The sequence below is a fragment of the Spinacia oleracea genome, chromosome 3 (genome assembly GCF_020520425.1).
Source record: "Spinacia oleracea cultivar Varoflay chromosome 3, BTI_SOV_V1, whole genome shotgun sequence".
Lineage (NCBI taxonomy): Eukaryota > Viridiplantae > Streptophyta > Magnoliopsida > Caryophyllales > Amaranthaceae > Spinacia > Spinacia oleracea.
Window position 1 is genome coordinate 12,733,022 of NC_079489.1, and position 14,633 is coordinate 12,747,654.

General features: G+C 30.3%; 1 protein-coding gene across 1 annotated transcript; it reads right to left on the bottom strand.

The window, feature by feature from the left end:
* Positions 1-11,344: 11,344 nt before the first annotated feature.
* LOC110793084 (uncharacterized) lies at positions 11,345-12,574 on the bottom strand. Its single transcript, XM_021997924.2, has 3 exons — positions 12,423-12,574; positions 11,881-12,264; positions 11,345-11,750 (listed from the first exon to the last, which is right to left on the bottom strand). Exons 2-3 carry the CDS (start codon positions 12,241-12,243, stop codon positions 11,592-11,594), a joined length of 522 nt encoding a protein of 173 aa, XP_021853616.1. The 5' UTR covers positions 12,244-12,264; positions 12,423-12,574; the 3' UTR covers positions 11,345-11,591.
* Positions 12,575-14,633: the final 2,059 nt, after the last annotated feature.

Here is a 14,633-nt window from a genome sequence, read left to right on the forward strand (position 1 = left end):
CCACGAGAAGGTAGAGCATAGGTGCGATGAAGGACATCCCACAAGGATTTTGAGTTGCGAACATGGGACACTAATGGGACTAGGTTGGGAGATAAAGTGCCTATTAGAGCCCCAAATAAGAGACGGTCTTGACGGGTCCAAAAAACATGGTGTGGATTTGGTTCCTCCTCACCATCATCATTGAGAGTGACAGCAGGAGGGCAAGGAAGGCTTGCCGTCAACATAGGGGAACAAATCATGGCCGTCTAGAATGGCCTCGATTTGAAGCTTCCATGAGAGGTAGTTTGTGGGATTTAGTTTGATAGCATTGGTGATGTTGAGGAAGGTATATGGCTTGGTTGGATCAGTGCCATTAGGAATTTGGTAAGAGGGATTTGCCATGGAGAGTTGATGGTAGACGAGAGGTTTAGTATAGGATCAATGTGACTGATACCATGTAGAGAAAGAGAATAGAAGGGACGAGTATTTCCATTGATATTATTCACAATTTATAGTATACAAGGAGAGCTATACAAGGATACTAATAGCTAGAAGTTAGGAGTATAAAATCAGGAATATATTTACAGCAATATTATGTACTAGCAATCCCTTAAGTTACGACAAATATTATGGAGGATATATTTCCTCCATACCAGCACAATAGATAGTTGTATTCTCTTTACTGGCCATAAGGCCATATCGAGGTTGCAGAGAACAAATTCAACCCTTGAATTAAGCAAGTAACAGATCGAAGATCTCCTTTACAAAATAACAAAACATCATCAACGAAACAAAGGTGGTTTAGAGCCATACTAGAACACCTAGGGTGGAACTTAAACGGTTGCAAAGTGCCAATATATTGCATTGTTCTGGAGAGATAATCCATGCAAATCACAAACAACAGAGGGGAGACAAGATCTCCCTGTCTAAGCCCCCTATTTGCAGGGAAATAACAATGGGTATTACCATTTAGGAGAAGGGCATATTTAGTAGAATTCAAGCAAGTCAGAATGAGCTTGCTGAAGTGTTCAGGAAAGTGCAGTGCACTTAACATCTCCTCCACAAAATTCTAGTCCACTGTATTATAAGCCTTTTTTATGTCAATCTTGATCATACAGCTCTTTTGACCAGCTTTTAGAGTATAGTGTTTGACTAAATCTTGACATATTAAGACATTATGGAGGATACTTCTGCCTCCAATGAAAGCTCCTTGGCTATTTTTAAATAACATTAGGGAGGACAAGCTGTAATCTGGAACAAAGAAGCTTTGTAATACACTTGTATAGCACATGACAAGCTATAGTCTTGGTATCAACGTTCTCTTTTGGTTTTGATTTTGCGGTCGTGGAAATGTGTTCCATTGATGGAGAAGAAGTAGCCCCAATCGTTTCTAGAGTATCTGGCTTCTGCGTCATCTTCTTCCTCATCATATTTAGAGGGGTACACGATAGCAAGGGTACCTTATCATACACCACCCACCATAGCTAGAGAGAAAAAAGGTTCTTTAGATTATATTTTTCATCAAAGTTTTTTCCCCTTCCGTTTTTTTTATGATAAGAAAATACATATAGTTAGCTAAAAAAAGTGCAAAATATATGGTTCGAGTAACTTTTGAAAGATATACTCTTTGAGTAAATTAACAACGCGCGGATGGTGCAGGGGCCTGCACGTAGATCTACATGCACCTGCACCAAAACGCAAAAAACAAAAAAAATACAAAAAGAACATAAGAAACTAAACAGAAAGAACATAATAGAAACGAAAAGAACATTAACCAAAAGCTGAAAAGAACACTAATGTTAAAAAACTAAAGAAAATGAACAAAATTGAAAATAAAATATTCTCTCTCCGGATACACTATAAAAAGAACAACTATTTTACAAAAAGAACATCATGTGAAAAAGCAACAGAAAAACAAAAAAAAAACATATTATCGATAATATTATAAAAAATTAAAAAACAGTAAAAAAGTTAAAAAGAACACAAAATAATTAAAAAAAGAACATCAACTTTTTTAAAGAACACAAAGAACAAAATCAAAAGAAAAATAAAATAACAAAAACTCAAAATTCTTAAGAAAAAGACAAAAAAAAAAAAGAACAAGAGAACAAAACACATGAAAAAGAACAACATTTTCTTTTTCCTTATCAAACAAAAGAACAGAATGAAATGGACGAAAAGAACAACAAATCTATGTTCTTTTATTAGTTGTATTTGTTCTTTTCAAACCACTTAGTGTTCTAATTAAAAAGACAAAAACGACGATATTTTGATGCACTTAAAACTAGATCTATATTTTTATTTAAATGTATTTTTGTTCTTATATAACGCATCAGATCTATGTTCTTTTATTAAGTGTTATTTGTTCTATTCAAACAATTTTATGTTCTAATTAAAAAAAGACGAAACGACGATTTTTTGATGCACTTAAAACTAAATCTATATTTTTTTTTAAAGTATTTTTGTTCTTTTACCACGAATCAGACTATGTTCTTTTTTAAGTGTTATGTGTTCTTTTCAAACCATTATATGTTCTTTTTTTAACAATTTATGTACGTTGATATAAAAGAACAAACTATGTTGATGCCACAGTAAAAGTAAAGTTGTGAAAAGAACATTACAATTTGAAAAGAACATTAGAGGAAAGAACAAGGAAACGTACCTTAAACACTTGGTCAACATTTATCAGGAGCATCAATATCTTTTAATAAATCTTCAAAAACTGATCTCAACCCTCGGAAAACATCACGCTCTCCAGATATTCTCTTGCTTCGAAAACTAGGCAAATTGAACTAGTGTTTTTCTTAATTAACTCATTTTTCAACAAAGGAGAAACATTCAGAAGGAATTTTAGAGAGAGAACAAGGAGAATTTTTTTTTTTTCTCTTTCACTCACCATCTCACTCTTTCTCTCTCAAAACATCTCTCTTATGTTGAGAGAATATAAATCCTCTCCTCTTTCTCTCTCTAAAATGTATTTATAAAATGACTAATGGTTATGATTCATAAGTACAATTTATTATATATATAGTTGCTGAAAATTAGAAAATGAAAAAATAGGAAGTAGAATCAAAGAATAACAGAGAAGGAGAAAGAAAAAATTCTTAAAGAGTGCATAATGAGAACTATGCACGTGCTTTTATTTTGTTCTTTTAACAGAATATTATAAAAAGAACAAATGAAAAGACTAAAAGAACAAATAGAGAGACTAAAAGAACAAGTCAAGTAAAGCCAACAATAATATATGATTCGGAATCATCATTTTCATCATTCTGTTATGAATTATCAAGCACATTATTCATAATATCTTAAAAAAAAAATAGGTTAACATGTATAAAACCAAGAAAAAGAACGCAACCAAAAGAACAAAGGATAAATAAAAAGTAAGAAGAAAAATAACACAATAAAATAAAAAGAACAAGTTCTGAAACGCAAATGAAATTGAAAATAATAAAGAAGAAGAACACAATAGAATGAAATAACAAATTATGAAACGCAAATGGTCTATTTTTCTACTATAATGAAACTGTTCTTTTAATACGAGCATAAAGAAACTGTTCTTTTAATACGAGCATATGTTCTTTTAATACGTAAAACTGTTCTTTTCTGGAAAAAAATCGTAATTACATAATCCAAATCTTCAAAATCAGCAATTTCAACGAAATCAGCGTGTTGTTACATAATTTGATTCATTAAAATCATCAAAACCATCAAAACTCGATTATTACAAAAACAAAATCATCAAAATAATCAAAATCATCAAACACACGATTATTACAAAATCAAAATCATCAAAACCTAGAATTTATTATTTCAAAATTGAAAAATTACCTCCCAAAATCTTATTATCAGCTGCAGAATTCAGATTTGAAGAAGAAGAATCGATTTAATTTGATGTTGAAGCAGAAAAATCAACGAATTTTTGGGAATTTTCACTACTTTCTCTCTCTAAGAACCATTTTTGAAAACCTAGTTCATACTTTCTCTCTCTAAGAACCATTTTAGAAAACCTAGTTCATACTTTCTCTCTCCTCTTCACAATTTGAGTTCAAAACATAAAATCTAGAAGAATATATATCGCAGGAAGAAAGCAAATCGAATAAAAAACGCGAAATACAGAGCTGAAAAGAACAGAGCCTTTAATGTTCTTTTGTTCTAGGGTATTGTTCTTTTGTTCAAGGAAAATGTTCTTTTGTTCAAGGAAAATGTTCTTTTGTTCCCGGGATTTAATGAAACACGCGCGTTTTATGTGTTTTTTATGTCGTTTTGTTTCCAGTGCACCTAGTGCACGGTGCACACGCCTGCACCATCAAATTTGCGTATGGTGCAGGGGCCTGCACGTAGATCTACATGCACCTGCACCAAAACGCAAAAAACAAAAAAAATACAAAAAGAACATAAGAAACTAAACAGAAAGAACATAATAGAAACGAAAAGAACATTAACCAAAAGCTGAAAAGAACACTAATGTTAAAAAACTAAAGAAAATGAACAAAATTGAAAATAAAATATTCTCTCTCCGGATACACTATAAAAAGAACAACTATTTTACAAAAAGAACATCATGTGAAAAAGCAACAGAAAAACAAAAAAAAAACATATAATCGATAATATTATAAAAAATTAAAAAACAGTAAAAAAGTTAAAAAGAACACAAAATAATTAAAAAAAGAACAACAACTTTTTTAGAGAACACAAAGAACAAAATCAAAAGAAAAATAAAATAACAAAAACTCAAAATTCTTAAGAAAAAGACAACAAAAAAAAGAACAAGAGAACAAAACACATGAAAAAGAACAACATTTTCTTTTTCCTTATCAAACAAAAGAACATAATGAAATGGACGAAAAGAACAACAAATCTATGTTCTTATATTAGTTGTATTTGTTCTTTTCAAACCACTTAGTGTTCTAATTAAAAAGACAAAAACGACGATATTTTGATGCACTTAAAACTAGATCTATATTTTTATTTAAATGTATTTTTGTTCTTATATAACGCATCAGATCTATGTTCTTTTATTAAGTGTTATTTGTTCTATTCAAACAATTTTATGTTCTAATTAAAAAAAGACGAAACGACGATTTTTTGATGCACTTAAAACTAAATCTATATTTTTTTTAAAGTATTTTTGTTCTTTTACCACGAATCAGACTATGTTCGTTTTTAAGTGTTATATGTTCTTTTCAAACCATTATATGTTCTTTTTTTAACAATTTATGTACGTTGATATAAAAGAACAAACTATGTTGATGCCACAGTAAAAGTAAAGTTGTGAAAAGAACATTACAATTTGAAAAGAACATTAGAGGAAAGAACAAGGAAACGTACCTTAAACACTTGGTCAACATTTATCAGGAGCATCAATATCTTTTAATAAATCTACAAAAACTGATCTCAACCCTCGGAAAACATCACGCTCTCCAGATATTCTCTTGTTTCGAAAACTAGGCAAATTGAACTAGTGTTTTTCTTAATTCACTCATTTTTCAACAAAGGAGAAACATTCAGAAGGAATTTTAGAGAGAGAACAAGGAGAAAATATATTTTTTTACTCTTTCACTCACCATCTCACTCTTTCTCTCTCAAAACATCTCTCTTATGTTGAGAGAATATAAATCCTCTCCTCTTTCTCTCTCTAAAATGTATTTATAAAATGACTAATGGTTATGATTCATAAGTACAATTTATTATATATATAGTTGCTGAAAATTAGAAAATGAAAAAATAGGAAGTAGAATCAAAGAATAACAGAGAAGGAGAAAGAAAAAATTCTTAAAGAGTGCATAATGAGAACTATGCACGTGCTTTTATTTTGTTCTTTTAACAGAATATTATAAAAAGAACAAATGAAAAGACTAAAAGAACAAATAGAGAGACTAAAAGAACAAGTCAAGTAAAGCCAACAATAATATATGATTCGGAATCATCATTTTCATCATTCTGTTATGAATTATCAAGCACATTATTCATAATATCTTAAAAAAAAAAAGGTTAACATGTATAAAACCAAGAAAAAGAACGCAACCAAAAGAACAAAGGATAAATAAAAAGTAAGAAGAAAAATAACACAATAAAATAAAAAGAACAAGTTCTGAAACGCAAATGAAATTGAAAATAATAAAGAAGAAGAACACAATAGAATGAAGTAACAAATTATGAAACGCAAATGGTCTATTTTTCTACTATAATGAAACTGTTCTTTTAATACGAGCATAAAGAAACTGTTCTTTTAATACGAGCATATGTTCTTTTAATACGTAAAACTGTTCTTTTCTGGAAAAAAAATCGTAATTACATAATCCAAATCTTCAAAATCAGCAATTTCAACGAAATCAGCGTGTTGTTACATAATTTGATTCATTAAAATCATCAAAACCATCAAAACTCGATTATTACAAAAACAAAATCATCAAAATAATCAAAATCATCAAACACACGATTATTACAAAATCAAAATCATCAAAACCTAGAATTTATTATTTCAAAATTGAAAAATTACCTCCCAAAATCTGATTATCAGCTGCAGAATTCAGATTTGAAGAAGAAGAATCGATTTAATTTGATGTTGAAGCAGAAAAATCAACGAATTTTTGGGAATTTTCACTACTTTCTCTCTCTAAGAACCATTTTAGAAAACCTAGTTCATACTTTCTCTCTCCTCTTCACAATTTGAGTTCAAAACATAAAATCTAGAAGAATATATATCGCAGGAAGAAAGCAAATCGAATAAAAAACGCGAAATACAGAGCTGAAAAGAACAGAGCCTTTAATGTTCTTTTGTTCTAGGGTATTGTTCTTTTGTTCAAGGAAAATGTTCTTTTGTTCCCGGGATTTAATGAAACACGCGCGTTTTATATGTTTTTTATGTCGTTTTGTTTCCAGTGCACCTAGTGCACAGTGCACACGCCTGCACCATCAAATTTGCGTATGGTGCAGGGGCCTGCACGTAGATCTACATGCACCTGCACCAAAACGCAAAAAACAAAAAAAATACAAAAAGAACATAAGAAACTAAACAGAAAGAACATAATAGAAACGAAAAGAACATTAACCAAAAGCTGAAAAGAACACTAATGTTAAAAAACTAAAGAAAATGAACAAAATTGAAAATAAAATATTCTCTCTCCGGATACACTATAAAAAGAACAACTATTTTACAAAAAGAACATCATGTGAAAAAGCAACAGAAAAACAAAAAAAAAACATATAATCGATAATATTATAAAAAATTAAAAAACAGTAAAAAAGTTAAAAAGAACACAAAATAATTAAAAAAAGAACAACAACTTTTTTAGAGAACACAAAGAACAAAATCAAAAGAAAAATAAAATAACAAAAACTCAAAATTCTTAAGAAAAAGACAACAAAAAAAAGAACAAGAGAACAAAACACATGAAAAAGAACAACATTTTCTTTTTCCTTATCAAACAAAAGAACATAATGAAATGGACGAAAAGAACAACAAATCTATGTTCTTTTATTAGTTGTATTTGTTCTTTTCAAACCACTTAGTGTTCTAATTAAAAAGACAAAAACGACGATATTTTGATGCACTTAAAACTAGATCTATATTTTTATTTAAATGTATTTTTGTTCTTATATAACGCATCAGATCTATGTTCTTTTATTAAGTGTTATTTGTTCTATTCAAACAATTTTATGTTCTAATTAAAAAAAGACGAAACGACGATTTTTTGATGCACTTAAAACTAAATCTATATTTTTTTAAAGTATTTTTGTTCTTTTACCACGAATCAGACTATGTTCGTTTTTAAGTGTTATATGTTCTTTTCAAACCATTATATGTTCTTTTTTTAACAATTTATGTACGTTGATATAAAAGAACAAACTATGTTGATGCCACAGTAAAAGTAAAGTTGTGAAAAGAACATTACAATTTGAAAAGAACATTAGAGGAAAGAACAAGGAAACGTACCTTAAACACTTGGTCAACATTTATCAGGAGCATCAATATCTTTTAATAAATCTTCAAAAACTGATCTCAACCCTCGGAAAACATCACGCTCTCCAGATATTCTCTTGTTTCGAAAACTAGGCAAATTGAACTAGTGTTTTTCTTAATTCACTCATTTTTCAACAAAGGAGAAACATTCAGAAGGAATTTTATAGAGAGAACAAGGAGAAAATATATTTTTTTACTCTTTCACTCACCATCTCACTCTTTCTCTCTCAAAACATCTCTCTTATGTTGAGAGAATATAAATCCTCTCCTCTTTCTCTCTCTAAAATGTATTTATAAAATGACTAATGGTTATGATTCATAAGTACAATTTATTATATATATAGTTGCTGAAAATTAGAAAATGAAAAAATAGGAAGTAGAATCAAAGAATAACAGAGAAGGAGAAAGAAAAAATTCTTAAAGAGTGCATAATGAGAACTATGCACGTGCTTTTATTTTGTTCTTTTAACAGAATATTATAAAAAGAACAAATGAAAAGACTAAAAGAACAAATAGAGAGACTAAAAGAACAAGTCAAGTAAAGCCAACAATAATATATGATTCGGAATCATCATTTTCATCATTCTGTTATGAATTATCAAGCACATTATTCATAATATCTTAAAAAAAAAATAGGTTAACATGTATAAAACCAAGAAAAAGAACGCAACCAAAAGAACAAAGGATAAATAAAAAGTAAGAAGAAAAATAACACAATAAAATAAAAAGAACAAGTTCTGAAACGCAAATGAAATTGAAAATAATAAAGAAGAAGAACACAATAGAATGAAATAACAAATTATGAAACGCAAATGGTCTATGTTTCTACTATAATGAAACTGTTCTTTTAATACGAGCATAAAGAAACTGTTCTTTTAATACGAGCATATGTTCTTTTAATACGTAAAACTGTTCTTTTCTGGAAAAAAAATCGTAATTACATAATCCAAATCTTCAAAATCAGCAATTTCAACGAAATCAGCGTGTTGTTACATAATTTGATTCATTAAAATCATCAAAACCATCAAAACTCGATTATTACAAAAACAAAATCATCAAAATAATCAAAATCATCAAACACACGATTATTACAAAATCAAAATCATCAAAACCTAGAATTTATTATTTCAAAATTGAAAAATTACCTCCCAAAATCTGATTATCAGCTGCAGAATTCAGATTTGAAGAAGAAGAATCGATTTAATTTGATGTTGAAGCAGAAAAATCAACGAATTTTTGGGAATTTTCACTACTTTCTCTCTCTAAGAACCATTTTAGAAAACCTAGTTCATACTTTCTCTCTCCTCTTCACAATTTGAGTTCAAAACATAAAATCTAGAAGAATATATATCGCAGGAAGAAAGCAAATCGAATAAAAAACGCGAAATACAGAGCTGAAAAGAACAGAGCCTTTAATGTTCTTTTGTTCTAGGGTATTGTTCTTTTGTTCAAGGAAAATGTTCTTTTGTTCCCGGGATTTAATGAAACACGCGCGTTTTATGTGTTTTTTATGTCGTTTTGTTTCCAGTGCACCTAGTGCACAGTGCACACGCCTGCACCATCAAATTTGCGTATGGTGCAGGGGCCTGCACGTAGATCTACATGCACCTGCACCAAAACGCAAAAAACAAAAAAAATACAAAAAGAACATAAGAAACTAAACAGAAAGAACATAATAGAAACGAAAAGAACATTAACCAAAAGCTGAAAAGAACACTAATGTTAAAAAACTAAAGAAAATGAACAAAATTGAAAATAAAATATTCTCTCTCCGGATACACTATAAAAAGAACAACTATTTTACAAAAAGAACATCATGTGAAAAAGCAACAGAAAAACAAAAAAAAAACATATAATCGATAATATTATAAAAAATTAAAAAACAGTAAAAAAGTTAAAAAGAACACAAAATAATTAAAAAAAGAACAACAACTTTTTTAGAGAACACAAAGAACAAAATCAAAAGAAAAATAAAATAACAAAAACTCAAAATTCTTAAGAAAAAGACAACAAAAAAAAGAACAAGAGAACAAAACACATGAAAAAGAACAACATTTTCTTTTTCCTTATCAAACAAAAGAACATAATGAAATGGACGAAAAGAACAACAAATCTATGTTCTTTTATTAGTTGTATTTGTTCTTTTCAAACCACTTAGTGTTCTAATTAAAAAGACAAAAACGACGATATTTTGATGCACTTAAAACTAGATCTATATTTTTATTTAAATGTATTTTTGTTCTTATATAACGCATCAGATCTATGTTCTTTTATTAAGTGTTATTTGTTCTATTCAAACAATTTTATGTTCTAATTAAAAAAAGACGAAACGACGATTTTTTGATGCACTTAAAACTAAATCTATATTTTTTTTAAAAGTATTTTTGTTCTTCTACCACGAATCAGACTATGTTCTTTTTTAAGTGTTATGTGTTCTTTTTTAAGTGTTATGTGTTCTTTTTTAAGTCTGTAGCCACGAATCAGACTGGGTAGTGGCTACAGACATAATAAGGGCATAATGGTAATTCTACGCTAATGTCGAGTTAACGTCCGTTAATTCTGAGGATATTTAGTAATATTGTATGGTTTATGGAGGACATTTTATGTATTATCGAAAGTCGATGGGCATTTGGTCGCCAAAACTCAGGTATTTTGATGAAAAACCCATTATAAAAAATTTTGCATCGCTTTTCTTTTGTACAACAGTTATAACTTCTAAGAAATATTTTAAATCACAATTGTACATTGAGTTACAAAGTCGATATACACTTTTAGGAAAGAAAATACATTTAGTTAGCTAAAAAAATTACATGCAAAATATATGATTTGAGTAGCTTTCGAAATATACTCTTTGAGTAAATTAAAGAAGATTTGTGCATTAAAGGCCAAAAATATTATAAGAATGACTTTTCTTTCTTTGTTTTTTCGTTGTATCGTTGTAGTGATGGTAAAAAACTTAATGGTTATGAGTTCAAATTCTGATACTAAATTTTTTTTGTATGGAATAATATAGGCTAATGTTTGTGCATACATATTTTTTTTCTGGTATACCATCCGATTCACCCTTAGGGTTAATCCGAATTCGAGGTGAGTTTTTGGTGGATAGGCTATAGTCTCCTCCCAATTGTTGTTGGGGGATCGGCTCCCTACCAAGTTCAGCCCCAATCACCAATGAACCAACAAACAATTGATTGTGCATACATATATGGCGTGGGTTGCATGACATTTAATTTGTCAAGTCATAGCGATACATGCATTGCGGGAATAATATTGCATGGCTAATGTTTGAGCATAAATGACGCGACGCCATGTCACTCATCAAGTTATAGCTAGACATAACAGAATGTCTTTTTTGTCGGAGCTTTAATAATAGTATAAATTAGTGAACTTGCTTAGGAATAACAAGTAAATAAAGCACTTAATTCCATTTATAGATATAGACGGTAGATTGTCTGCTTGGTGACAAGCATAAACATGACACGTACACCATAAATTATTAAGAAGCATGCATGATGCATATATAGTAGCATTAGTATTATTTGGGAAACAACATATATAGTACTTAAAAAGGAAAGATAGCTCCTAGTGCAAACACATACTCCGTACTACGTAGTACATAGTAGTGATTAGTGAAGCTGAATATGATCTACCAGAGAGTTGATATAAGTTGGTTACCAGCAACCCTAGCCACGATCTTGCCTTTAAAAATGGGGTCAACATACTCGGTCTGACTTCCAGACTTACCCAATTTATCTTCAACTACGTTCCAGTCCACTGGACCGGTAGGTCCGCATTCACAGTAAGCCTAAAACACAATTGATTGAAGAAAGCTAGCTAGGTTAATTAATTCAAGAATTTCTATTGATGACAACGTACATCGTGGTCATAATTATTAACATATTTGAAGATCCATAAGCATATAGGAATTACTTTACCTTGCCGGCAGCAGAATCAAAAGCCGCAACCCACTTACGAGCAGTGGAGTCCTTACCAGTAGCATAAGAATAACCCCACTTGACACCTTGAGGAAGAGTCCCACTCTGCCTGAAATAGTAAGTGGTGTTGTTGTTCATATCAGGAAAGCTAGTGAGCGTACGGCCAGCCCAAAAATGTACCTCAAGCTTTGTTAGCTTGGTCTTGGTAAAGTTTGTAGTAGGGGAGGACAATTCAACAGTATTTCCAGCACGAGCACCATTCACTTCGGCTGTCTCATCCTTAGCCTCCAACTCTTTGATCATCTTCTCATAATCAGCTTCTGGATTCTCCAAAACCAATACATTTGGTTCGACCTCTGCCATATTCTCTTTTGCTTATCCTACCTTCAATTCACAAACAAACTTTGAATCAGGTTTGGGTATTAAACTAAGTGTCATAAAAATAATGAATTAATAATAAATATATCCTTTTCAATTTACAAAAGAACAAAAAAAAATAGCTAAAAGGGAGAAAAGAAGATGGAAGGGAGTATAGTACGTACCCTTGACGTTAGCCGGCTAATTTTAATGATTAGAAGGAATTATGCTTGTTGTTGCACTGCATAGTGGAGCTTATCAATATGAGTATTTATAGATATGATACGATGTGACTACGTGAGACTTAAACAAGAAGCCACAACTCCTAATAGTAGGATTACTTAGCTTTTGTTTGCATTAAAAATACAAGTTAAAAGAAACTCGAATCTTATTCTTTTTTTTATTACTTAGCTTTTGTCAATATAAGGAGTGTGACATCAAATATTTGGACAATTTCTAACACGTTTTTTTTATCAAGAGGATAGATGAGGGTGGTGTACCCATTGACATAGGATCAAACTCACCTTACCTTTATTCTATACCCACTACGGGTAAGGAGGATGTGATCCTCAAATGTTGTCTTTAATTTCTGTATATGATGGATAAAAAAATTAAGCCATAGCATTATTTGCTGTCGGAAATTCAGATTAATAATCAAATCATTAAAATTTGGATTTTTGTCATTTAACACCTTTAAAAAAATCAGTTTTTATAATTTAACACATTACTTAATTTTTTTATAATTAAAAACCTTTAAAAATTAAAAAAAAATTGAAAATTGACACCACTTAACGATTTTCTTTTAGGAAAAACGTTGGTTTTTAACAATGCTAAAGTTCCCAAGGCATGATTTGATGGTAAAAGGAGTTGTCTATCATCAAATTATGCCTTGGAAACTATAGAATAGTTAAAAACCAATGTTTTTTCTAACGAAAATGGTTAGCTGGTATTGATTTCAATTTTTTTTTGTTTAGATGTTTAATATAATAAAAATTAACTAAGGTATTAAATGATAGAAAATCCTAAAAATTATCTAACAGTTGTAATAAAGTTTTGTTTCGAGTATAGAATTAGGCGGTGATCTGGGAGCACCTTCTCATGTTAAGCAGATCAAACGTTAGCTAATTTCAGGGATTAAATCGAGAAAATCCCCTCCACCGCACGCTTTAATCAGTAATAGGAATGTAAAGAAAGAGAAAGTAGAGATGTGAGAGAGCAAGTACGAGCATTGAATGTGTCCTCGAATGAACAGAGGATAAAGTATTTATAGGCGTACTATTTTATTTTTTTTGGCCTACCCAGATGGCGATATACTTCTTTTGTTATATTGTTTAGCTCTGACTCTGGAACTAATAACCTAGCTAGGAGGCCATCTTTGTCTTTAGCTATGTTTGATAGTCCTTTGATGGACCTAATGATCGATCTTTAGGTGGCTATGGGTAGTTCAGCTTGACCTGTCTACCACTAGGTATAGTCACTATACAACTCGTATAAGTCTAATACAGTACATCCATTCTATTTTGCGAAAGACATAAGATAAACATAAGTTTATGCTCGCTAAAAGGATGGTTTTAGACACGAACATGCACGTACATACAATATAAATTATCAAAAAGATAGGATAGTGAATAGCAAAGTGATAAAGGTAGCAACTTGTAACAAATTATGTATGTTGCAAATATGGCATGCCATGCGACATGCCATGTGTTGAAATTTAAGAAAATAGATAATTTCTTCTATAAATACAATATTATCTATACTAATATATTAAAAGGCGTTGTGGAAAATGTATATGTGTCACGTAGTACTCTCCTCATGCCACATCATCCACTCACAAAGTATTATGTAATGGACAACCAAAAATCAATACAATGAGGTTCGAACACCAGACCTCAAGTGTGGATGATAATTCTCATTACCATCTTAACCAACCACCAATTGTGGTTTATCTCTTCACATTAATTTATAAATAAATGTTCAAATGAAGTCTAAAACAAATAAATTTTTATGGGACTTTTTCATTTCTATGGACTATTTTGAAAAGAAAAGAAAAAATAAAGCATTATGACAACCATGGAGAATCCTGATGTCATAAGTCTCATAAGAATCAACTATAGGATTGCCTTACATGGCTGCATATATATCTAATTTGGTGTTTATTAATTTGACGCACTTAGTTCCACGAGAAAACAAATTATACAAATTGTAAGATGATATGATTGAAAACTTACTTGCCATGATAAATGACTTAGCGTGTCTGTGTAATTGACTAACTTAACGGATATTTTCTATTCTATAGAATACAAGTATTTTGGTCAAATATTGAGCTGAAGAAAAATCTAAACTTTAGTTATTCAATGTAGCAACTGGGGCATCGCCCGGGCCACACACTAGTT

What these genes read in the sequence shown, in the direction of transcription:
- LOC110793084 (XM_021997924.2), bottom strand. Translation starts at nt 12,243, where the DNA reads ATGGCAGAGGTCGAACCAAATGTATTGGTTTTGGAGAATCCAGAAGCT. An exon ending in TTGATTCTGCTGCCGGCAAG is followed by an intron (nt 11,751 to 11,880) that starts GTAAAGTAATTC and finishes ATTGTGTTTTAG; the next exon opens with GCTTACTGTGAATGCGGACC.